Source organism: Podarcis raffonei, chromosome 2 (assembly GCF_027172205.1).
Source record: "Podarcis raffonei isolate rPodRaf1 chromosome 2, rPodRaf1.pri, whole genome shotgun sequence".
In the NCBI taxonomy this organism is placed as follows: domain Eukaryota; kingdom Metazoa; phylum Chordata; class Lepidosauria; order Squamata; family Lacertidae; genus Podarcis; species Podarcis raffonei.
Window position 1 is genome coordinate 33,092,811 of NC_070603.1, and position 24,513 is coordinate 33,117,323.

The following is a 24,513-nucleotide window of genomic DNA, read 5'->3' on the forward strand; positions in this document are numbered from 1 at the left end:
CTCTTGGCCTTTGATGCCTCGCAATTCTCCCTTTCAGGTTCGGGCACATTTTTCCCCTCGATGACGTCAAAAATCAAGGAGCATCCTGGGAAACGTAGTTTCGTTCTCCCAGGGAGGGAAGGGGTGTGATCAAAGGAGAGTGACGTAGACGTTTGACGTAACCGCAAGCCTCGAAGCAGCAGGGGGTGGGGATGAGGGAAGGCGTTAGCGTAGCCGTAGAGAGAGCCCGTTTCCCATTGGCTCCTGAGAGGAAAGTGGGGGAGGGGGTAGAGAAGGGGAGGGGGAGGCACAGAAAGCAAGATGGCGATGAGCAGAATATATCAATACACTAAAGATGTGTGCATAAGAAGGGTGGGAGGGGGACCCGGAGCGGACGTATAGGCAGGGGAGGAGCATCTGCAAAGATGGGGAAGGAGGAGGCGGTGGCAGCAGCAGAGGACGACGCTGTTGGCAGGAGAGTTAAAGGAAAAGCAAACAGCAGAAGAAATGTGGGAAGAGGAGGGAACAGCTGCCAGAGGAGAAAGAGGGAAGCCTGAGGACGACGGCAGAAGGGAGAAAAGAAAAGGCGAGCCGTAACTCAGACCTCGAATGCAATGCAGAGCTACGTCACTGCCGAAATATTAAACAGAATAGAACAACTGGGCGGGGAGGGGGAAATGTGTGTCGCAAAGTGAAACCTACAGCAGAGAGACATGGGGAGGGCACTCTTAGTCTGGGGGTTGGGAGTGATCTGTGAGTCCACCTGGAAAGGGAAAAGGGCAACGATAGGAACCCTCTGCTGGGGGGAGAGCGAAGACAAGGGGAGGGGGAAGTGGGAATGTGATGGGACCGAGGGGTTAGGAGTAGGTGGGGGAACAGAGGCGGGTGGGGACTGTGCCTTATTGGCAAGCCCAGTGCCCCAATCAGGAGCAGCGCCCGGGACAGGGGACGGCCGATTGGTAGGTGGGTGGGTGGGGCCAGAGAGCTGTGGGCGGAGAGCGGGTGGGCGTAGCCACACGGGATGAAGGGGCGGGGCAAGGGAAGGCATATATAGAGGAGCGGCGAGCGCTCGGGCGCTACAAGAAGGCGTCTAGCAGCTGCTGAGGCGGAGCGCGCTGTCTCTCTCGTCCCGGGGTGTGAGAAGCGCCATCCTCCCTTTTTCTCCCCCCACCCTTTCCTAGCGCTCTTCCTGGGGTTATGGGGCTTCGGTACTGAGCTCCTCCCTCCTTTCCTTCAACCCCAACCCCCGGGACTGCCACCGGGATTTGTTTGCACTATTCACATCACCTTCTTCCCCCACTCACCCCGGGTGAGTATCTCTCCCTCCCTCCTTCCTTCCTTCCGTGTGGGGCGAGCGGTGGGGAGCTGCTGCTTCTGTCAAGACCCGGCTGTGAGGGAGGAGGTAGAGGTCGGCGACTTGCCATAGGCCGGCGGGGCTCGGAGGGACCACAGCGGCCGAGAAGATAGATTCGGGGGGGGTGGAGGAGGGCGGCTTACCGCACCCTCTCGCCTGGTCTTCCAGCCCCATAGAGCAGGGCCGGCGGTGTGCGTGAGGGGTGGCGGTGGGGGGCTTTTGTGCCAGCGCCGCTTGAGGAGGAGAAACTGAAGAGTTGGCGCAGCTCGACTGGGAGGAGAGGAGTATGGGGGGGGTGGGGAGGCTGGGGGAGCCTTCGTGGGGCCGCCCCACGGAGGTCGGCGAAGGGGGCGTCGGACCAGAGCTGGCTGGCTGGCGTTGCTGGTGCGGAGGCAGAGGGAGGGTGTTGGCAGAAGGGCTGACAGGGCAGCGCTGGCTGAGGGTGTTGACACAGCCCTGCAGAGGGAGGCGGGGAAGCGAGCGAGCGAGAGGCGCTGGCAGGCGCAGCCCCTCCGAGGCAGCGGCTGGGGAAAGGGGGCTGGTGGGGGGGGGCGTCGGTGGCACAAGGCAGCCTCGTACAGCAACCGTGTGTCTCTGGAAGGGGGGGAGGATTCGGGTGCCAAGTGTGTGGGGGGGTTGTTTTTGGTTGGCACAGCTTTTCTCCCCCCACCCCACCCCCCAATCCCGCCGTGGCTGGGGAGGGAGAGGCTGCTTAGGTTGTCTGGCAGAGCCCCTCCTCTGGGGGGAGGAGGAGGGGGAGGAGGCAGAAGTGTTGGGACGGCCCTCTTGAAGGTTGGCGGTGGAGGGAGGGGAGGCGCAAGTGTAGTTGGCACAGCCTGTTCGGGGAGGGGAGTGCAGTTGGAGAGGGGTGGGGTGGGGAGAAGGGGGTCGGCATAATCCCACCCAGAAGAGAGATTGTTTGGGGGGGTGATGGGGACTCAATGCATTGGCAGCAGTCTTAAGATGGATGTGGTTGTTGTGAGGCTGTGGTGGCAGGGGCTGAGAGAAGGTAGATTATAGTATGGTGCTGAGAGAAACACACCAGCTATAACTGGACGTGGGGGGGGGGCACCTTTGGGCAGGGAGCCTGTCTTTACATGCGTAGAGACCGTAAAGATTCAGACAATACCAGGTCAGAATGGGAGAGCGATTATAAAGCGATCTTGCCCATATCTGTTCCTACATATGTTCGATCAGGTTGAAAACTCACTTTTAAAGGTAGTGGTTGCCCTTCTGGCTCAAAATCATGTTCCTAGCACAAGGAGATGAGAGGGAAGGCCACTGGGAGTGACACAGTGGAGAACTGGGCCTGGCTTGACCAGGGGAGAGAGGACTTGGCCAGTCATCATCCTTTTCATAGAAAGCACTTTTTCTCCTGCTGCTGGAGCTCCAAGAGCTGTGAGCAGAAATCTAATGAGACCCAACTGCCTGGTTATGTAACGCCCATATACCCCGCTTAAAAGTTCCACCTTTTCCCCTCTTGTTTCCCAGTTCCTTGACTAACGCAATTAACATATATAATTAATTTTAAAAGGTTCTTTTTTTTAAGCTAGAAAACATTTGAACTGTTCCAGGTTGTTTTGTTTAATCAGGTCTTTGTGCCAGGGAAAGGATGCCAATTTAATTTCTGTTCTTCTTGAAAGGGTAATATATTTCCTACGTGCAGGGGTGGTTAAACAGATGGATTAATAAATCATTTTGTATGTTCGATGTAGCTAGTCCAATCAGATCATCTGTACTTTTATATGTTGCATTTGTAAATATCTTCTGTTTGCCCTTGATCTTTCCTTATCCCCACCCAGTGCTGATCCAGCAATCGTTTAAAGGTCGCCTTATCGTACAGCTGGTAGTTCTCTTATCATGTAAAGAGGGCAAAAGGAAAGGGAAATGTCTTTAAAAGCTGGGTTAACCTCTGAAAGCTAATCATTTAGGGCAAGGAAATAGAATCTACTCATTTTGAGTGCATTTTTGCTTTCTAGCTTATGAACTTACTAGATTTCAAAACTACTGTTGCGATGCAATGCAGTGCAGTTGAAAAACAATGTTAATGAGTAAACACAACTTTATTAAATTTTGTAGTAACTTTTTAAAGATAGAAACCTTGTCTTTACAGGCTTTTAATCTGGGCAGTATGATTTTTCAGTAGTATGTTAACGTTATTGATTTAGCATTGTATTTTGTATTACAATTTATTATTAACTCTATAGAGCTCCTACATTGATTTCATTCTAAATGAGAATACCATCTATGTAAGGAATTTGGCTAACAGCTTTTTCAATTTCCCAGTACACTGAAGATTTTAATACATTCTTTTTATAGTATAATGTATTCGTAATTAAAAATTGGTTGTCTGGTAAGCATGGACTTCTTACTTGATACCTCATAATGAACTTCATGTGTGAATATTGTAATAAAATTATAATTCTGGAATTGTATGTAGATTTTTTTTAAGTATCAAAATATAGGAATTACTTCTCTTTTCTTTGAGCTCAAGCAATTTTGAAATTCTACCAGCATTGAAAACTACATGTTACACTTCAAACTAAGAGTTTTATAGCCTCAAAATGAGGAATTACTTTTTAGCCTATTAGCAATATTTTCAAATATCTTAATGTTACGGCTGGCTTCTGTCAGTCACCAAAACTATAGGTGGTAGCAGAAACATTTACAGGACAACTACCACTGTTTAGTTTATGTCCTAGACTCTTGCTCTTCTCGCCACATTACTTAAGTACCCGAGCTGCAAACTCAGAACTTGAAATGCATCCATGGTGATCTTTGTTCTCTGTGTATTTAATCTGCTTAGCTTTTAAGTTGCATATACAGTGCCAGTGTGTTGCAAATGTCTGTAGTTGGGAAATAGAACCTATTTTAGGGAAAGTGTGATGCTAAAATAAGAGGCCTAGTTGACTTGCTTGTGCACTTTCCTTATTTGGATCTTTGCTTTTGTTTTTCTTAAAGGAACAACACTACTCAAGGTGAAGAATAATAATCTTCTAGAATCAGCACTTTGAACAAATTTTTGCTTTCCTGTGGTATTTTGAACATTTCTCCCATTCTTTGTGGTTTGAAACGGAGACTTTGTAATTCTGTGCTGTAGCAGCTATGCAGCTTGAAATACAAGTAGCACTCAATTTCATTATTTCGTATTTGTACAATAAGCTTCCCAGACGACGTGTGAACATTTTTGGCGAAGAGCTGGAAAGACTACTCAAGAAGAAGTATGAAGGGCATTGGTATCCAGAAAAGCCATACAAAGGATCAGGGTTTAGATGTATACATGTAGGGGAGAAAGTGGACCCAGTTATTGAACAAGCATCCAAAGAGAGTGGTTTGGACATTGATGATGTTCGTGGCAACCTGCCTCAGGATCTTAGTGTCTGGATTGACCCGTTTGAAGTTTCATACCAAATTGGTGAAAAGGGACCAGTGAAAGTGCTTTATGTGGATGATTCCAATGAAAATGGATGTGAATTGGATAAGGAAATCAAGAATAGCTTTAACCCAGAGGCCCAGGTGTTCATGCCAATTAGTGACCCAGCATCTTCTGTCTCGAGTTCTCCTTCGCCTCCCTTTGGTCACTCTGCTACTGTGAGCCCAACCTTCATGCCCCGTTCCACCCAGCCTTTAACGTTCACCACTGCCACATTTGCTGCCACCAAGTTTGGCTCAACCAAAATGAAGAACAGCAGCCGCACCAACAAGGTCGCCCGCACTTCTCCCACTAACCTTGGCTTAAATGTCAACGATCTGCTGAAACAGAAAGCTCTTTCCTCCTCCATGCACTCTCTCTATGGTCTTGGCCTAGGGAGCCAGCAGGTTCCACAACAGCAGCAACCACCACAACAGCAGCAGAAAACGTCTGCTCTTTCTCCTAATGCAAAGGAGTTCATTTTCCCCAATGTACAGGGCCAAGGTAGTACAAACAACCTATTCCCTGGCGACAGTCCCCTTAACCTTAGCCCTCTCCAGTACAGTAATGCCTTTGATATGTTTGCGGCCTATGGAGGTCTAAATGAGAAGTCTTTTGTGGATGGCTTGAATTTCAGCTTAAATAGCATGCAGTACTCTAACCAGCAATTCCAGCCTGTTATGGCTAACTAAAACAAAATACAAATCATATTGTACAAGTTGAAATGCACGTACCCAAGGGTGTATCTTTTCCACCTCTTGAGTTTTTTTAAAAAAGCTTGTAGTATGAATACATTCAAGCTTGGTTAGATAAGGACAACATGCATCATTTTTTCATTTGCCAACCAAGCACAAAGTTATTTTTTACTGACTGTACATTAAATATACTCGAGATATGGCCTCTTACAGTATTTAAGATATAGCAAGGACATGGCTGATTTTTTATATATATAAAAAATTGGCACTAATAAGTGGGTTTATTGGTCTTTTCTAATTGTATAATTTAATTTAGTACAAAGTTTGTAAAATATCAGAGTATATATTGTTTCTACAACATGGTATTGCATTTTTATCTTTTTACTACAGTGATCTGTGACAACTGCAGCAGCTTCATGTTGTATTTTTTTTACTGAAATTATAAAATTCATCTTAAAAAACATCAATTCTAAAAAGTGTGCAAAATATTCCTTAAGCGGTGGAATTCAAATTGTATGGAATACTTTTTTCCAAGAAAGAAACACAAATTGTATTTTCTGTTAAAAAGTTTAAAGATTTTTTGCTATATATTATGGAAAAAAATGTAATCGTAAATATTAATTTTGTACCTACATTGTGCAATACTTGAAAAAGGTATAAAAGTATTTTGAGTCAGTGTCTTATGTTAAAGAGAGGGACTGAAATAGTTTATATTAAGTTTGTATTAAAATTCTTTAAAATTCAACTGGTGTTGTGGATTTTTTAAATGGTCAAATAACATTGCAGTGTTAATGCTGGGTAGCAGCCTTTATTAACATGGATCTTATAATATAAAGCAGTCTGCTGTGTTGATGCAAGCTGACAATTTTCTGTGCTACTTACTATTCTAACGCAGTGTACTGTTGTATTAAGTTTATACTTCATCAACTAATTTTCATCCTAAAGCTCTTCCTATATGAATCCCCTTTCCATACTGCAATCAGTTAATGTTAAAACATTTATTCCTAAACAGTGAAAGCTAAATATTATTTAATGCTGGATTTCTGAGAATAGTTTATTAAATCTATAGAGAATTGGGGAGGGGTTATAATGAAACTCATGTGAATCCAATAATCAGTTTTTTTTAATCTTGTGTTAAAACTTTAGAGCTCAGAAAGCTACCTGAAAACATGCTTTTTAAGGAAAACAAGTTCTATAAATCTATTTCATCATTGTTTGATCCATTCTGTTCTGATAAATATTGCAAGATAGAAATTGCAAAATATCATTTAATGGGTATTTGAAGAAACACACTCCCCCACTCCTTCCCCACCCCAAATAATAAGAAAAAGTGGTTTGTAGAGGCTAGTGAAATTTACACAGGCAGCTTAACACATAAAGTTAGTTCTGCTGCGGGTGAATGTTGAATTTTTCTGGAGCCAGTTTGAAAAGTAAAATATGGAGCAAGATAGCAGCTGTGGTTTTCCAAAGCCTGACAACTAATTTGACTGACATTTTCTTGCCCCATATTGTCATTCTTGCATCACACTATGCAGGGTCAGTTTTGTAGTATGTGTATATATAATTAAGTTCTGGTGTTCTGCAGGCTCCATTGAGATAAATGCCTTTGAGTCATCACTGCTCCTGGTTTTAAGTTGGGATGGGGGTGGGTGTTTCCAAGTTCTTGGAACAGAATCAAGCATGCTGCTTAGCACCATTGTACACTTTGTTTTGGGGAGGCTGGAATGAGGCTGTGGAGGAAAATAAGGCCAGCAAGAGTAGGAGGACTGAATCCTGACATAGATTTTACTTTCTGTGTGTGCTAAAGTTCAATAGCTGTAATAAGGCTTGGGATTTTTGTCCCTTTATCACTCCTCCTATCTGGTCCGCTTGTATCGATCTCGGGATCTGCTTCACCTTGACACCCAGCAAATAGTACTGAATGTATAAAGCAACTTTGTCAGATCAGAACTGGCATAGCATTGTCTACTTTCACAGGGCATAGCTTTCACACAAGAATCTTCCAAATCCTGCTACCAGAGATTATGCTGCATATGCCATGGATGGAGCTGGGGCCGTCTTCCTGTGTGATAATTATGTGCCTTTCTGCACTCCCATTAAGCTGCTCCCATTTGCCCACTAAAAGCAACACGGTAATATAAATGATGGAGCTCTCTGTTAGTGTTTAAATTATTAACTGAACAATGCAGTTATTGTTCAATTGAAGTTAATGTCCCAGGAATTAAGGTCAGACTCCTTTCAATTTGCCATATAGCACCAAGATCACTATCATCTAACAAACTTCCATGACACAGATAATGACACGATTGGATAATGTGTTCATATAATCAAGGTACAAGATATGCACATGCAACCTAGTTGAGCTAACACAAAAGTAGGGTTGAACTGCATCTTTTGGAGTAGGTTTTTGTTTTTTAATTCACCCTCTTAATACTGAAGGCATTGTTCTAACTGATGTACGGAACTTAATTCTGTCCAGATCCATACCATACATTTATAGCACATGACAGTTCCCAGGATTTTTCAGGGCAAACCATTTCTCCCCCAGAGCTACAGTTCCCAGCACCTTAAACTACAAGTCCCAGGATTCTTTGAGTGAAGTTTTGTACTTTAAATGTACATTGGATGTGTTTTAACTCTATGGTGTGGATCTGGTTGGAAGAAAGACTGCAGATAAGGATGGGCAGTTTTGATGATTGCCTTAATTTTTCTCCTAAAGACAAACCCTTGGTGTATTATTTATGGCTGCAAAGTGGTCTAGAAATCCTTTAACAAATAAATGCTCAAATTAAAAAAGAAAAGGTTTGAGTATTTAGGGTTTGCATTGCAAGTTTATTGTAGGTCACTGCAGAATTGAAGTGTGACTAATCACCAAGACACTATGATGATTACATATTAGATTCAACATAGGTACTACTAGGTTTTTTGTTTTTGCTTAGGAAGAAATGAAGGGTTTCTGCTTAACCCAAGTAAGGTTCGTCGGAGGAGGAGTATTTATATTCTGCTTATATACCACAATGGCTTGTAAGTGATTTACAACAATAAAATCAATACATAATTAAAACACACAAAAACAGTTCCATTGGAATGTTAAAGGAGATGTGTGTCAGGCAAGTCCCTTTTCCTCATTTTCTTTTGTCATTTGTGCAGTTGCATTCGTGTGTGTGTGTGTGTGTCCTTGCAATGTTATGCAATTGCACATTATTCAGATATTTTTCAGTTGGACCCATGACTTCTGGGCAAAATCTTTTCCAATATAGGTAGAAAATAAAATTAGGCTGAAATCAGGACCAGCCAATGCAATGTCGTTGGCCACTGCTGTTTGAACTTAAAGGATGTGCTCATAATTTGGCATCAAATAATAATTTGGAATCCAATAGAGAAGTGGAACATGCCTTCCTTAGCCTACACATATTGTATCAGGAAAGTACTGTATAGTACTGTTGATTTCATCGGGACTTGATTTGTAATATGTTTCCACTTAATGCATTTGAGAACTTATGTCAAAATGTACTCTGCGCACCAGAAAGTGCTCACTTTTGAGATGGGAAATGTCAAATTGAATCATGCATTGCAAAATTATGCGACTTACCTGACCAGATTACTAAATCAAATGTCACTGTGGCTGCAAGTCCTGAATCTAATTACATTACCTATGAGGTGGAACACTGCTGTATCCCTGTAATTTATAAACAATGGCCTCATCTCATGAACAGTCTGCATCTCTCTCTCTGTGCATATTGTATCATTGGCGGAAAATAATAATGTGCTTACTAATTTTGTGTCAATCTCAGTGTAATCTCAGGACTGCAGTTTTAAGCACACTGATCATGGACAGGGAGCAAATCCCACTGAACTCAAAGACAAGCTCAGGATTGTGCAGTATACTGTTGCGTTTCTTTTACAGCCTCCATCACTGCCATTTGGCTCTGAAATGTAGTTACGAAGATTAGTGGGAGAGAAATTGTGACTTGTGTTTCAAAAACTGTATAGTGGTTCAGAGTATCTGGCTACTTAGGCAGTGTATGCATCATCTCTGACTGCTCAAAGTAAGCAGGTCACTTTCTTGTACATAATGGCATTTTATAGGTTTTTAGCAAGCTGTTTTAAAACAAAATCTTAGAATGGTAGAGTTGGAAAGGGACCATGAGAGCCATCTAGTCCAACCCCTACAATGCAGGAACCTTTTGCCCATGGGGCTTGAACCCATGACCCATGAGATTAAGAGTCTCATGCTCTACAGCTTAAAATAGGTTTGTAAAAGGGTAGATCAGCCACGTGACTTCTAGCATGACTTGAGTCTAGTGTATAAAATATATTTCCTAATACAGGAAAGTGTCAGCTTTTGACCTGATGTGCTTTCAAGATACATGTTAGAAATATAGTTCCTGTACATTATATTTTCCAGTCCAAACTTTTTTAGGTGAAAGCACACACATGCAAAATTGACAGGCAGTGATATGCCAAAACTGAAGAAGGGCAAATTATTCACCATTGCCTAACTCAGATCTGTGGCCCTTGAGCTGCATGCAGTCTGCAGTTTCCTCCAGGTCTGCCCTTGGCTTTCTAGATGCTACAAGCCTATTTTTGCCCTACAAGCCTATTCTTTTAGCCTCGTGAGTTTTTCCCAAGAAAAAGCAAACTCGAGCTGAACTGAGAGAAGGAGAGGGTTGAGGTTACGGTGGCCTGGCTGGTTTATACAGCGCCAGTGTATTGTGATTATGAATTCTGGGTACATGGTGGCAGCTCCAGGGAAGATGGTGATTTCTAAATTGAAGCAGAAATTGTTCTGTGTGGTGTGTGTGTTTATGTGTGTTAAAAGAAGGGAGTGTTTGTTGTTTGTGTGTGTGAGGAACTACCTACCTGATGCCTACATTCTAAGCATAAGCAGAAATTGGTGGTAATGGTAAAAAAAAAAAAAGGACACCATGCTATTCCCACCATAACCCCACCTGCCCCAATTTTTTACTCAGAGCAAGCACTGTGCAGCCATTCCCTTCCTTGTTCCAGGAAATGAGAGAGAAAATAAGAGGATCCACCCACATTTGACCCTGGATTTGCCTTCCATCAAGTGAAGTCCCTGACTGATGCTTCCTGTAGGTCAACAGCCCTTCAAAGTTCTGTACCCTTGGTGTAGTCAGTAAAATAACATAGGTAAAGGTAAAGAGACCCCTGACCATTAGGTCCAGTCGTGGCCGACTAGGGTTGCGGCGCTCATCTTGCTTTATTGGCCGAGGGAGCCTGCGTACAGCTTCCGGGTCATGTGGCCAGCATGACTAAGCCACTTCTGGCGAACCAGAGCAGCCCACGGAAACGCCGTTTACCTTCCCGTCGGAGCGGTACCTATTTATCTACTTGCACTTTGACGTGCTTTCAAACTGCTAGGTTGGCAGGAGCAGGGACCGAGCAACGGGAGCTCACCCCGTCGCGGGGATTCGAACCGCGGACCTTCTGATCGGCAAGTCCTAGGCTCTGTGGTTTAACCCACAGCGCCACCCACGTCCCTAAAATAACATAGACACAGGCTTATTTCTTGGGAGAGGGGCACCCACCATGTTGTGCCTTTTCTCACATTCTAGTCAACAGCACTTACGTGTTCCACAGCCCTAAAAGGGGTACAAAAATCTGATGGTCAGTACAGTACCAGGACTGCCAGGTGCCAGCAGGCTTATGTGATTCCATCCCCCTCCCCCTTCTATCCAGTTCTCTCTCATCTCCACTCTAAAAGCCTCATTTGCTTATTTTTGCCACTGCACTGGCACATTCTGTCCCTTCTCCCCGCCATGCTCTGCATGCACACCTTCACCTGCCGTGAACTGTGTGCCACCATCTGTTGTGCGCAGAACCGCTGCCACCCTCTGCTCCACAATTTGAATTTCCTGTCAGTGCTGGTGTGAAGTTGAAATGCCAAAGGGAAGTTCTTCCTTTGACTCTGGTCACCGTCACAGCCCTTAGAGGAGCCACACCTTGAGACTGTGGGCCCTGCCTGAGTTCTTTGGCTGCTATTGCCTGCTGCTACCTCTGCACATCTGCTGGCGTGTATGGGGAACGTGGCTATCCCAATTAGCAGATTTGCACAGTTTGTGCATTAACTGAAACATCAAAATAGCTGACTTCTGTACTAGCCAGTGGTGCTTTGGAAACAAGGACAGCTAGTTTATGTAGCATCTGTTTGCACATAATACGTGATCAGGTTGGTTTTAGAACTCTGTACTGTTCTATAATGTTTGAATAAGAAATACCTCAGAGTTTGTATGTCTCGTTTGGAAACCGATGAAGCAAACTGTCTGGTTCAGCACTCTCCCCCCCCCCTTTTTTTTGGTCATCAGCAAGCTGATTTAAATTGAATGAACAATGTTGACTGCATTCCTCTCGTGAGTAGCATTAAAAAAAAAAAAATTGCTAAACTGTAAAATCCTGCTGAAGTGATTGTTCCAGAAAAGTGTAGTGGTGGCTGGGCATAGTCAAACAGACTGTGTTCCTGTGGCTTTTTGCCCTGTTGGCTTTATATATTAGTGGAGAAAGCTTGCTGCATAGAAGTGGGGGGGGGGGCATTTAGCAGGATAAAGCACACTGCCCTCAGTATTCTCAGACATTTACCTCACAGATAAAGCATGATCAGTGTGCAGAGCTGAGAACAGTTGTAAAATATTTTTAGAAAAATCTTGGCATGCAGTAACGCAGAGTTACAGACCCTTTTACCCCCATCTCTCTGCCCTTGTTTTGTTACTTTCAGATTTGACCCAACAGGCTCTGTTTTGATTGGATTTGTGTAGCTGACTTTGAAAAACCAAGCTTCAGATGAATAATCTGATAAACTACTAGGCTGACCTCATTTGTAGAATGCAGGCCCCATAGGAAAACATGCCCTGTCTCTTACGACAAGGGGCCTCAATCTCAAGGTCTTGCCAAACCTCTTCCAGGTTCATTGAGCACCAAGGTGCAGTCCATAAAATATATGCCCTTTATTATGTATGTGTAGTAGATTTGTGGAAAAGACATGACTGGGCAATGGTTAAAATATGACCAAGCATGAGAAGACAATCTTTCTTTCTTTCTTCCTCTTAAAAGGATAACTTTCTTTTTGGATGGTCCCAAAATGCTGGCCTGATTATAGGACATACAGTACACAGAATATGAGAATAACAGCATCCTTTCTCTGCTCTGTTTCCAACATCACAGCAAGGTGCTACGAGGACAGGTGCAGAAAGGACAGAGAGAAGCTTTAGGAAAGGCAGTGCTGTCGTGAATGGGAGTTGTAGTCCAACACTTGGAAAGCATCATATTGGGTATTCGTGCGCTAACCACTACACCACCCTGACCAACCTCACTATTCTTTCACCATCAGCTCAGCCTGATAAATTGGGTTTGATGTCATGTAGTGCTGTTCTTTCTTGTTCTCTGTGTTTTGGATCAACACAGCTGCCAAGATTTTGGGCATGTCTATGGACTCTATTTGTGGGATGTGGCTATGGGCTTTTTTGTTGTTCTAGGGGGCAGGACCTTGTTGGGGGGGCAGAACTGACACGATTGTTCATATTGTTTTACTTGATGGGGGGGGCAGCTGCCCCTCCCTGCCCCCAGCTATTCCCATGGCTATGGGGGCTATCAAAATTAACTCCTGCACCAACGGTTCCCATTTTGCCACTGATAAAAAGTTGGCCATTGATCCACAGAGAGATACTCACAGTGGTGTTTGAATAAATCATTCTGTTTGGCTGCATCCCTGTTGACTCTATTCTTATGCTGTAAATCGGCTCCCTTGGGAATTTGGAGGAGGGTTTTGGAGATAAGACTGTATCTCACTGGGTAGAGGGCACCGTTTTCATGCCAAAGGCCCAATCTCATTCCCTGGCATCTCCAGTTTCAAAAAGTCAGGTAGCCGTTGTTAAGAAAGAGGGCTGCTGCCAGCCAGAGTGGGTAATATTGTGTGTGCTAGATGGACAAGCAGTCTGACCAGCTTTACAGTAGCTCCCTTGTGCACCTGAGACTGATGTTCTTAGCCTGCAGATCACGAAGCAGTGCAAATCATGATGCAGGATTAGAGTGGAATTACGTTACAGTGAAGCCTTTAAGCGATCTGCTTTGTGAATATGGCTGCGGATGTGCGGCTAAGGTGTGCTTTTGGCTGTTTGTTACACAGACTCAAGTTCCACAGTAATTTTGTGGCTGGCCTATAGAAATCAAGAGATTGCCCCCCTTGAGCATCTTTCCATTTGCCAGAACAAGAGAGCTTGATTTGAGCAGCACATGATTAGGAAGCTCACGTCACACCCACCCACTGAATTTCAAATTGTCTTTTCTGGAAACAACAAGCTGCTCTGGGAATAATCTAGTCCTGGATGACACTGGAGAGTGCCACTCTGGCGTTTTCCTGTCAGAGGCCTTTTAGGCTTTTGTTGGATGCTGCAGACTATTTTCATTACGAGAGCAAGAGCTGTATACTTGCTACAATACGCTCGGTTTGAAGAATCATTTGGCTTTTCATTGACAAGAAGGAAAAATACTACAGTATACCGTCCCATTTCTAGATTATGATGATTTTCTGCCTGATTTTATGGATGCAGAACTAAAATGTGCTGCTCAGTCTGTATATTCCTCATCAGTCAATTTTTAAAAATTCCCTTTTTATGTTAAAAAATGTAATTTGAATTCTAAATAACAAATGAGACCTGAAATAATGAGCTGTATCCAGTGCTAGCCCCAGAGTAGACCCAGTGAAAGTTAATGGGCATGACTAACTTAGATTTATTAATTTAGATAGGCCTACTCTGAGAACTAGTGATGTATGGAAGTGAGAGCTGGACCATAAAGAAGGCTGATCGCTGAAGAATTGATGCTTTTGAATTATGGTGCTGGAGGAGACTCTTGAGAGTCCCATGGACTGCAAGAAGATCAAACCTATCCATTCTTAAGGAAATCAGCCCTGAGTGCTCACTGGAAGGACAGATTGTGAAGCTGAGGCTCCAATACTTTGGCCACCTCATGAGAAGAGAAGACTCCCTGGAAAAGACCATGATGTTGGGAAAGATGGAGGGCACAAGGAGAAGGGGACGACAGAGGACGAGATGGTTGGATAGTGTTCTCGAAGCTACCAGCATGAGTTTGACCAAACTGCAGGAGGCAGTAGAAGACAGGAGTGTCTGGCGTGCTCTGGTCCATGGGGTCACGAAGAGTCGGACACGACTAAACGACAACACTCTGAGAACATGTTGCAATGTGAGGTGAAGTTGTTCAGTGTTTCAGCCACTCCAACCTCCCCACCCCAGTTTTCTGTCTCCCCTCAAACATCTAATAGCACCAGTGAGGTGCTTGTTGGTGCAAATGGCGACAATGACTTCCTCCGGTGGCCTTGAGACTTCTGCAGCACCTCCATTTTTTCTCCCTTTGGCTAGCAAGGCCAGATTAAGGTGGTTGGGGGCCCTGGAGGAATTCAAAAAATAGGACTCTCCTTCCCCTTCAAAAGCAATGCATGAAATAAGGCACCAGAAAATCCATATTGAGGTATCTTAAAGGCTATTGGTAGGATTCACCTAACAAACACCATCAGCAGAGGCCCTGCACAAGGCATCTGCATAATTGACTCTGGGGTGACTGGGGGAACCCTCAGGACAGCACATGGATGGGGGGGTCATTCTGTTTGGGTAACTGATAGGCTTGCACAGATGAAACATTCAACATAGTATGAAAACATAGTATGAATTACATCCCCCCCCAAATATTATTAATCAAACTTGCATTGACTACGAAAAAAAATACTCTGAGGCTGTACTGTTTCACATCTCTCAGCAAAACACAAACATCTGGGCAACCTTAACAAACAAAAAGAGAATACTCTGAGCACATGCAGTCAGTTTCATATTTTAAACTCACTTGTTGTTTTTGTTCACTTCCCATCTTAGGTCAGTCATCAGCTCTCAGCCTAACCTACCTTACGTAGCTGTTGCGAAGATATAGGACACGGGTAGGCAAACTAAGGCCCGGGGCCGGATCCGGCCCAATCGCCTTCTAAATCCAGCCCGCGGACAGTCTGGGAATCAGCGTGTTTTTACATGAGTAGAATGTGCCTTTTTATTTAAAATGCATCTCTGGGTTATTTGTGGGGCCTGCCTGGTGTTTTTACATGAGTGAAATGTGTGATTTTATTTAAAATGCATCTCTGGGTTATTTGTGGGGCATAGGAATTTGTTCATTTCCCCCCCTTCAAAATATAGTCCGGTCCCTCACAAGGTCTGAGGGACAGTGGACTGGCCCCCTGCTGAAAAGTTTGCTGACCCCTGATATAGGAGGCAAAAAATCTCCAGATGTAACCATGTGCGGCTAGTGGTGGTTCCCTTTGTTCTGATGAACTGATGCTTTGTTAATTTTGTTAATTTTACACTAAATTCTTAATGACTGCCTGGACCCCAGCTGCTTATTGTGTAGTAGAAATAACTTCTAGACAGCACTTGATCTCTCATGAAACCACCATAGGAAAAGTTGCCAGGAATAAAGGAATCAAAGGGGAAATCTGGGTGATTCCAGGGATTAGAAAGGGATTCTTGCAACATGTCAGCCAAATAAATCAATCACAGTTCTGACTTTACTCATTGGTTAAAAACACTGGAAGGCAGGGAACAGCCTGGCTGGCTTCCCTCCCAGAAATAGCTTAGAAGTATGCCTGTACATATTGCTTTGTATCTTTTCTTCTAGTGTGGTTAGAGGTTTACTCTCTCCCTCCCCCCACAAAAAAGCTCAGAGTCTGGGTCCCCTTAAGGCATTGGCCCTGGTGGAATTAATTGCACATTATACATCTGATCACAGGCAGTAGGCAGGGGCCAATCACACCCTTTAAAAAGCACATAGAAGGGAAGTGGGAAAAGGTCACTTCCTCTCTCAACTCCATGACCTTCTCCAGGCTGAGACCAGGACTCAACCCCACAAGGGAATGTGGGGAAGGGGCCTGCATAAAGGTTGAAAGAAGCAGACAGAAAAAGGTGAGGTTGTGGGGAGGGCAGCAGCAACCACCAATAACCCACTACTATTGTGGGAGGGAGTGTGTAGCTTGTAAGTTTGCTGTTTTTTGTTGCTGTTTTTTGGCCTCTTGAGTTTCTCCCTCTCTCTAGGGCTGATTTTGTCTCTCTGGCTGGGTTTGTGTGTGTTCCTTTTTATTTTGCTAGGCTTGTGTGTATTGGAAGATGGGGAGCTTGCCTTCTGTAAAAGTGGTGTTTGTGTGGCTGGCCGCATGTAATAATAATAATAATAATAATCATCATCATCATCTTTATTTATACCCCGCCCTCCCTGGCCAGAGCTGGGCTCAGGGCGACTAACAACAGTAAAAATTACAGTAAAAACATAATGGGGGACGGGACGGACCAATTTAAAACACAGGTTAAATTGCAATTTAAAATGCAGCCTCATTTTAAAAGTAGCCCATAGATCAAAAATGTACTACTACGGCAGTCGTTTTGGTGAATGGGCAGCCCCCCAACCCATTAACAGTCATTTTTGTGAGGGTGCCCATGGCCCACTCCCAAGGTTGTAAACATGCCCATGGGCCTCAAATGACTCAATTAGGCTGGATTAAAAAAAAACCCAAATACTTTTCCTTTTTTTAAGGAGGAGGAGTGAACCTTATTCATTCATTTATTGCATTTATATCACATCTTTTTCTCCAAGGTGTTCAGGGTAGTGGACATGGCTCTCCCCACCCCCCATTTAATCCCCACAGCAACCCTGAGAGGCAGTGCCTGGTGCAAGGCCACCCAGTGAGCTTCATGAGCGAGTGGGGATTTGAACCCTGGTCTCCCAGGCAGAGATGATGCGTCTCTCATTTGTGGGTGGTGCCATTTGGGCTACAGTAAGCAATGTCACTCCCAGCCTGGGCACTGGAAATAGGAAATGATGGTTATAATCTCCACAGAAAAGTAATGGTTTACAATATGTAATGGCAACCTTAATATTTTCCCCTAAACTTCAGTCCCAATTCTTGCCCAGCATCTCCAGCTAAAATATATAAGATAGATAGCAAAGCTGGGAATTATCCCTTCATCAGAGCTTGAAAAAAAGACTGCTGCTCTGTTTAAGACAGTCCTGGGTTTGATTGGGCCAATGGCAGATTACTATTTATATGTTCTTAATATTAATCTTAGGGTAAAGTAAAAAGGTAAAGGTACCCCTGCCCGTACGGGCCAGTCTTGACAGACTCTAGGGTTGTGTGCTCATCTCACTCTATAGGCCGGGAGCCAGCACTGTCCGCAGACACTTCCGGGTCACGTGGCCAGCGTGACAAGCTGCATCTGGCGAGCCAGCGCAGCACACGGAACGCCGTTTACCTTCCCGCTGGTAAGCGGTCCCTATTTATCTACTTGCACCCGGAGGTGCTTTCGAACTGCTAGGTTGGCAGGCGCTGGGACTGAACGACGGGAGCGCACCCCGCTGCGGGGATTCGAACCGCCGACCATGCGATCGGCAAGTCCTAGGCGCTGAGGTTTTACCCACAGCGCCACCCGCGTCCCACAAATCTTAGGGTAGCTAAATGCAAAAGAGAACATGGCTGCTGCCCCTTTAATAGTTGGACAGAAGAGGGGATTTCAGCAGATACAGTTCCCACTACAAGCTACACCTGCTCAAATTTCCTCTTCTCCACAACTATGAAAGGTGCAGGGCTCTTTTTCGGTACCCAGGCAGCCTAATCCTGAAGTTGAGGACGCTAAGATAGGCACAGAGCAGTAGAGATAGCTTGAAAATTTCAATAACACCATTTGGCACTTTAAAATAAATTATTTACTCCTTGTCATACCCAATTATCTAACAGAGTCAAATGAGCAATTCCCCCCCAATTCCATTTAGGAAAAAGGACGCTGCTAAGGTAATGTCAGTGCTTCCTGATACTGGCTTTTCCTATTGATTTTAGTGCTTTTGCAAATAATTGGTACACTGTAGTGTTGCTTACCTGCAAGCCAGGTGTTAATTGTGTGCCAGATTCCAAATCCCATGCAGATAGTTGCAAAGGACTACTGGTGTGTGTGCCTGTGTGAGGGAGCAATAACAGAATCCACTGCGCAAAACTAGAAATGGTATCTCTAAGCCCCATGATAATGTGAGGCGCTTCCTGTTTTCCTCTCAGTTTTGCACACAGCTACTGTTGCTGGGGAAGCTGACATCTAGGAGCGCCCTTAGCAATTAAGGCAGGAGCCAGTATGGACACGCTTTCCCTTGTGTGTCACTAAACTCATTATATTGGCAGTCAAACAGGAAATAAAAGCCGGGCAAGCTTCTCCTGTTCCTCAGCAATGGAGTCACTGCAAGGAGGAGTGCTAGGATTAGGAAGAGCAGCCCAGAGCGTCTCTTTTCCTTTCACCTTCCCATAGACACAAAACTCAGAGGTGTAGCCGTGTTAAGTCCATTGCAGCAATAACAACAGTGGAGTGATTGCACCAGAAGCTTTCCTGGGCCATAGCTAAGTTTGTCCAATGAATGAAGCATTACCCAAATTTGGCAGATTACACAAACACCCTCACATGAGTGCGGAGGGGAAATGTTGTAAGCGGTGAGGGCGAAAAGGCCACAAAATGCAAGGAAGTAGAAGGCTTCTAAGATTGCTATACAGCACCAAAATGTATACAGTGGTACCTCTGGTTACGAACTTCATTTGTTCCGGAGGTCCGTTCTTCACCTGAAACAGCTCTTAACCTGAGGTACCACTTTAGCTAAAGGGGCCTCCTGCTGCTGCCAGCGTACGATTCCTGTTCTCATCCTGAGGTAAAGTTTTTAACCTGAGGTACTACTTCCGGGCTAGTGGAGTCTGTAACCCGAAGTGTTTGTAACCCGAGTTGTTTGTAACCTGAGGTACCACTGTGCAAATTAGTGCTCTTACTGCAGTACTAATTTAACATACAACAGAGGGTTGCTTTTCCATTAGAAGTGTTAAATTAACATAGGATAGCTGGCTTGGAACCATGATCTCCCCACCCTGCAATAAAACGACTTTTGTAGCTCAGTGGTAGAGAATCTGCTTCGTATGTAGAAGATTCCTGGTTCAATCACCAGCATCGGCAGGTAGTAATCAGAGAACCTGCTACACACAAAACCCTTAAGAGAGTCTACTAGTCAGTGAGGACAGTACTGCGCTAAATGGACCAGTATTCTGACTCTATATAAGGCAGCTTCCTATGAGTCCTTTTCCAGGCCAAACGTCAGCGGATGCAGAATTCTTGCCATGAAGAAAGCTTCAGCTCTTGAATTTCCCCTTGCCATGCAGTTGCTAAAGGCACAGGAATTCTGCCAGTCCTAGCCCCATCTTATCCTTTAACTCAGCACCACCCATATCCAGTCTTCCAGCCCTTTTAGTCAGTACTGCTGCACCCATGAGCCCTTTGCTTGCATGGATAATTCAGGTCGCTGTGATGCGAAGTAAAATGCTGGTGGCAGCAAACACAAATGGCCTGCATGCTTCTCAGGTTCAGGTTTGCTAGTGAACCAGAAGAACCAGAAAAGCTGCCAGATCAAGGTCCAGAAGACAGCAGAGGTGGACTTGCCCCCCTGTGTTTTTAAACAGGTTTGTAGGACATTCTTATCAGGTGGACCTTTAAAAAAGGCAATTAACCCTGGAGTGCTCAGTGTCCAAACCACTGTGCACAGGAAACGGAGGGTCACTGCATTTTGTGAGGTTTTTAATCTCTGTTGAAGGGATTGCAGGATGAGGAGCTTAAGATGCAGGTTTTATTTATTTAAAAGGGCATTCCCTTCTGGTCTTAATGCTGCAGGAAAATAAAGGATGACCTCTCCCTGCCCCTTAAACCTGAACGTTAGTGGCGTCAAGATGTTTAATGAGTAGTTTTCGGTAACATAATATATGAGAATAGAGAGGAATAGAAATAGAAAAGATGGGGAAATAATAATAAAAAGAGAAGGGTTCTACTTTCTAAGAACTTCTTTGGGGCATTAGTGGTGGATTTGTTCTGCTTTATTGGTTTGTTCTGGGATGCATCCCCAATGCTACCACATTGTTGCTGTCTGGAGAGGCTGTAATGCAACAAAGAAGGACAACCCACCCTGAACATCTGTGGTATGAGAAGATACTGGATCTCAGCAGGAAATTGCAGGATATGCACTATTTGGAAACGAAGCAAGTACAACTGCCTGAAAAGACTTGCAGGCACAAATCGTACTGAAGGTACGACCGCCCCAATAGCATCGTGAGCACAAATCATCATGAAGCGGTTTACACATTCCTGATTACTTTGCATTCAGTGCGCTCCTCCCAGTGCTGTGCACACATAGCATTAGCCATAATCCATATCTATCCTATATCTACCTTTTTGTTTCTGATGAAATACTGTGTTTTGATGCATTCCACCCCCCAAACCAGCTTTGGTTGAAATGGAGTAAAAATGACAGAGCTACATTTTAACCTATTAGTGTGAACACATCTGATGAGCAGGAGGATTTGAGGAAAGGAGCCCAGCAGGTGTGGAGATGGGGATTCACATCCCAGGGAGGGACCGAACAGGCTGTTAGGGAAGTGTTCTGCCCCTAAACTATTGAATGTCCTGGGCCTGAGTTTCATGGCACCTTAAAGACAACATACATTTATTATGCCATAAGCTTTGCTGAATTCAAGCCCACTCCAGCAGACACATTCATCAGTTTCATTGCAGTGTCGTATAAACGGGGACCATGAAACATGAGCAAAGAGATTGAATAAATATGCCAAATATTAATTTAGAGATGCCTTGTTGCCACTCACACCTCCAGCAAATGCCAATATGTGTGTCCTCTTCTGTACTGCAGATCTGAAAACAATAACCAGTCACTTTATGACTTGTATCTGGTTTTTATGTTTCACAGTTCTACAACACCCCAATATTTTATGATATGGTGGTACGGAAACAAAACACCATTTATATTCTTAGAAATGGTAAAGGTAAAGGGACCCCTGACCGTTAGGTCCAGTCGTGGCCAACTCTGGGGTTGCGGCGCTCATCTCGCTTTACTGGCCGAGGGAGCCGGCGTACAGCTTCCGGGTCATGTGGCCAGCATGACTAAGCCGCTTTTGGCAAACCAGAGCAGTGCATGGAAACGCCGTTTACCTTCCTGCCAGAGTGGTACCTATTTATCTACTTGCACTTTGACGTGCTTTCGAACTCAAGCCAACAAATACTCTAAGGGACAAAAGTGTGATCCAACACATAAGAAACACAAATGGATGATTTTAAAAATCCGTGTAGCTGCATTACACAAAATCCAAATAGTCCCATGCAGAAGTAATAGATGCTGTACTATAGTTCATCCTAAACAGACTGTTCATAGTCTTCAACAATAGGTTGTAGTGCGAGCTGCTTTGAGGCATAAGAAGAATCAGAGATCAGAGGATTGCTTGCTCCAATGCTAGTGGGTATAAGGAATATTAAGTCAGTGTGTCTTACAAAACTGTATGTTCTTGGTGATTAGATACGAAATGGAGGCAGGGCTCTTTTGTAGCAGGGTAGAACAGGGAATTTTGGCAGGTGCAGTTTGGCAGCAGCATCTGTTGAGATTTCCCTCTTCCGTGCAGCTGTTAAAAGGTACAGAAATGCTCTCATCCTTTGCGCTTGACCATCCTACACGTATTTTGTCATAACGGGGCAGGGGGAGGAATTCCCCCTCGCTTCATAAACACCAGCTAAAGAAGCTAATGAGCAAAATAGGCAGTTCTAAAATTTCCTCTAACAGTTCCAAGCATCTCTATCTTGTGATGTCAAGTGCCACCTGGTGTTTGACTTAGTGAAAAGCAATGGGATGTGGGCCATTATTTCTCAAGCACCATCTTGTGTACCTTGCACAGAATACCAAGCACAAAAATTCCCTGTACAAGCATTTTTTTCCTGTTTGGAGGGTAGTGGGGGGCTGGCCATCAGCAATGCTTACTCCTTGGCAGATGCCCCCTTTTGTACTGCAGCACTTTTAAAAAATGGTTGGAATGGAATGAAGCAACTTTTTTGATGCTCTATATCCAAAGCATAACTTCTGATGTATTTGATTTATTCGGTTTTTTAAAAGTATGCCCTGCCTCTTGTCTTTAAAAAATAGAAGAGACAAGTCACATTTTTTCAACCCCATTTGCTTTCACAGCACGGTCAAATAATTGAGTTCATATGCACCAGGGGATGGAGAACTTGTGGTCACATTCCCTCCCGGGAAACCTCCTATGAGCGGTGGGAACTAGAACCAAAGACAAAAATGGGCAGAACAATGGATGAAACTCATTTGTACAGTAAACTGTATTCCAGCCACACCAAAGTTAGAGGTTTACACACACACCCTCTTCATCCCAGAAAGCAAGAGGTGTTATCACAATTCAAGAGACATGTTTCAGAGAGCCAGCGTGGTGTAGTGGTAAAGAGCGGTGGACTTGTAATCTGGTGAACAGGGTTCGCTTCCCTGCTCCTCCACATGCAGCTGCTGTGTGACCTTGGGCTAATCACACTTCTTTGAAGTCTCTCAGCCCCACTCACCTCACAGAGTGTTTGTTGTGGGGGAGGAAGGGAAAGGAGAATGTTAGCTGCTTTGAGACTCCTTTGGGTAGTGATAAAGTGGGATATCAAATCCAAACTCTTCTATTAAAAAAAAGAGAGAGACTTGTTTCAGCCAAACACAAGCACTCAAGGAGGGCACAGAGCAGGTCCAATGAATGCTGTGGCCTGGGAAGAGTACAGAGGGTCTGTTGGAGAGGTCTCTGTAGGGCTGCATTTGGGCCCCAGGCCTGAGGTTCTACACCCCTATAGGCACACAATTGCCTTGAGAATTAGTTGGGCCACCGCAAATGGTCTCGTGGCCTGACCACGATGGGTCACACGGAGGGATCATTTATACAGGTCACCACTATATGTGATTGCTCCCCTCGTGATTCTTCAGACTGTGAGATAAAAGTATTGTTTTCATTTGTGTAAATAAGCCCTCAAAATAATTCTGTGCCATCCAGCTCTTTGGAACGGGAACCATTAATTGCAAAGCACCTTTTAAGGTTGAATTGGCAACCACAGATTTAACTTAATGTTCGAGGGAGCTTTCAGTTTGCGAAATAAATGTACAAGTTTATTACTGGCCCTGCTCCTGTACCTTTCAGAACAGCCTAATGTACCAAAATTTAAGTTTTTCCTGACATGCATTGAGGTTAATAGTGGAAAAATACATTTTACTGTCCCTTATAGGTTGGTTTGTTTTTTTTTTTTAATCCCCTTAAATCTGAAACTGACAGACATCTCCATACTTAAGAGGGAGGGTAGATGGGATTCCTTTTACAATGCAAGTCATTAGTTACCTGAAAACCTATTCTTCAGTGTGCGGATCCTATGTAGGTCTGAATTGGCCCAAATATACCCTCCCCTTACTCACATGCTTTGGCTGCGTGCACCCCCTACTTTGAAAGCACATGATTTCCCTCAAAGGATCCTGGGAATGTAGTTTACTCCTCACAGAGCTACAATTCCCAACACTTTTAACAAACTACGGTTTCAATGAGTTTTTGTGGGAGTCGTGTGCTTTCAATGTATGGCGTCTATGCAGCCTTCCAGCCTTGCAATTTGATCTGGTGATCTTGCACAGAGTTCTGTGACAGAAGTGTGATCATACCCGCCTTAAGCAGCCTATATATTCCAAGTGTGTTTTTGCCTCAGAAGTCGTCTCCTTTTACTCAGCCCTAGCCATTTTGCTGCTTCTCCATAGGTGGGTGGTTGAGATCAGATCAAGAAGCAGCTGGTTAAAACAACACAGACGCTTAGCTCAGCGCAGCCAATGCTATTTAAGTGATGAGCCGTGGGATAAAGTGAGGCTGTTGTGTGACGGTTCGCTTCTCTCTCCTTCAAAATGGTTCCGCTTGAACATTCTGCAGATAGTTACCACCAGCGCATACCATTTGCAGCAGACGGGGCACTTGGCACTGCATTTCGTAAAGATGCTCCTCCTTTTCCCTTTGGCAGCCAAGCATTTGTGGTTTAGCAGAACAGAAGGGAAAGTGCTTATCTCTAGTGGACCAGAAAGTGAATCTGAGGTCTGTGGGAGGATTGTGGTTTCATTCGCGTGTGGATTCCAGCCCCAGATTTTCATTC

General features: G+C 44.4%; 2 protein-coding genes and 1 long non-coding RNA gene across 3 annotated transcripts in view; 2 read left to right on the plus strand and 1 right to left on the minus strand.

The window, feature by feature from the left end:
* The window catches only part of LOC128407415 (uncharacterized), a 107,536-nt gene that overhangs the window by 11,666 nt on the left and 71,357 nt on the right, over window positions 1–24,513 (minus strand). The window lies entirely within an intron of this gene.
* Window positions 1–24,513, plus strand: part of LOC128407412 (ankyrin repeat domain-containing protein 40-like) — an 81,262-nt gene that overhangs the window by 7,813 nt on the left and 48,936 nt on the right. The gene's annotated exons all lie outside the window — the stretch shown is intronic.
* On the plus strand, window positions 1,039–6,185 carry TOB1 (transducer of ERBB2, 1). Its single transcript, XM_053375754.1, has 2 exons — window positions 1,039–1,288; window positions 4,295–6,185. The coding sequence occupies exon 2, from the start codon at window positions 4,439–4,441 to the stop codon at window positions 5,435–5,437; it is 999 nt and encodes a 332-aa protein (XP_053231729.1). The 5' UTR covers window positions 1,039–1,288; window positions 4,295–4,438; the 3' UTR covers window positions 5,438–6,185.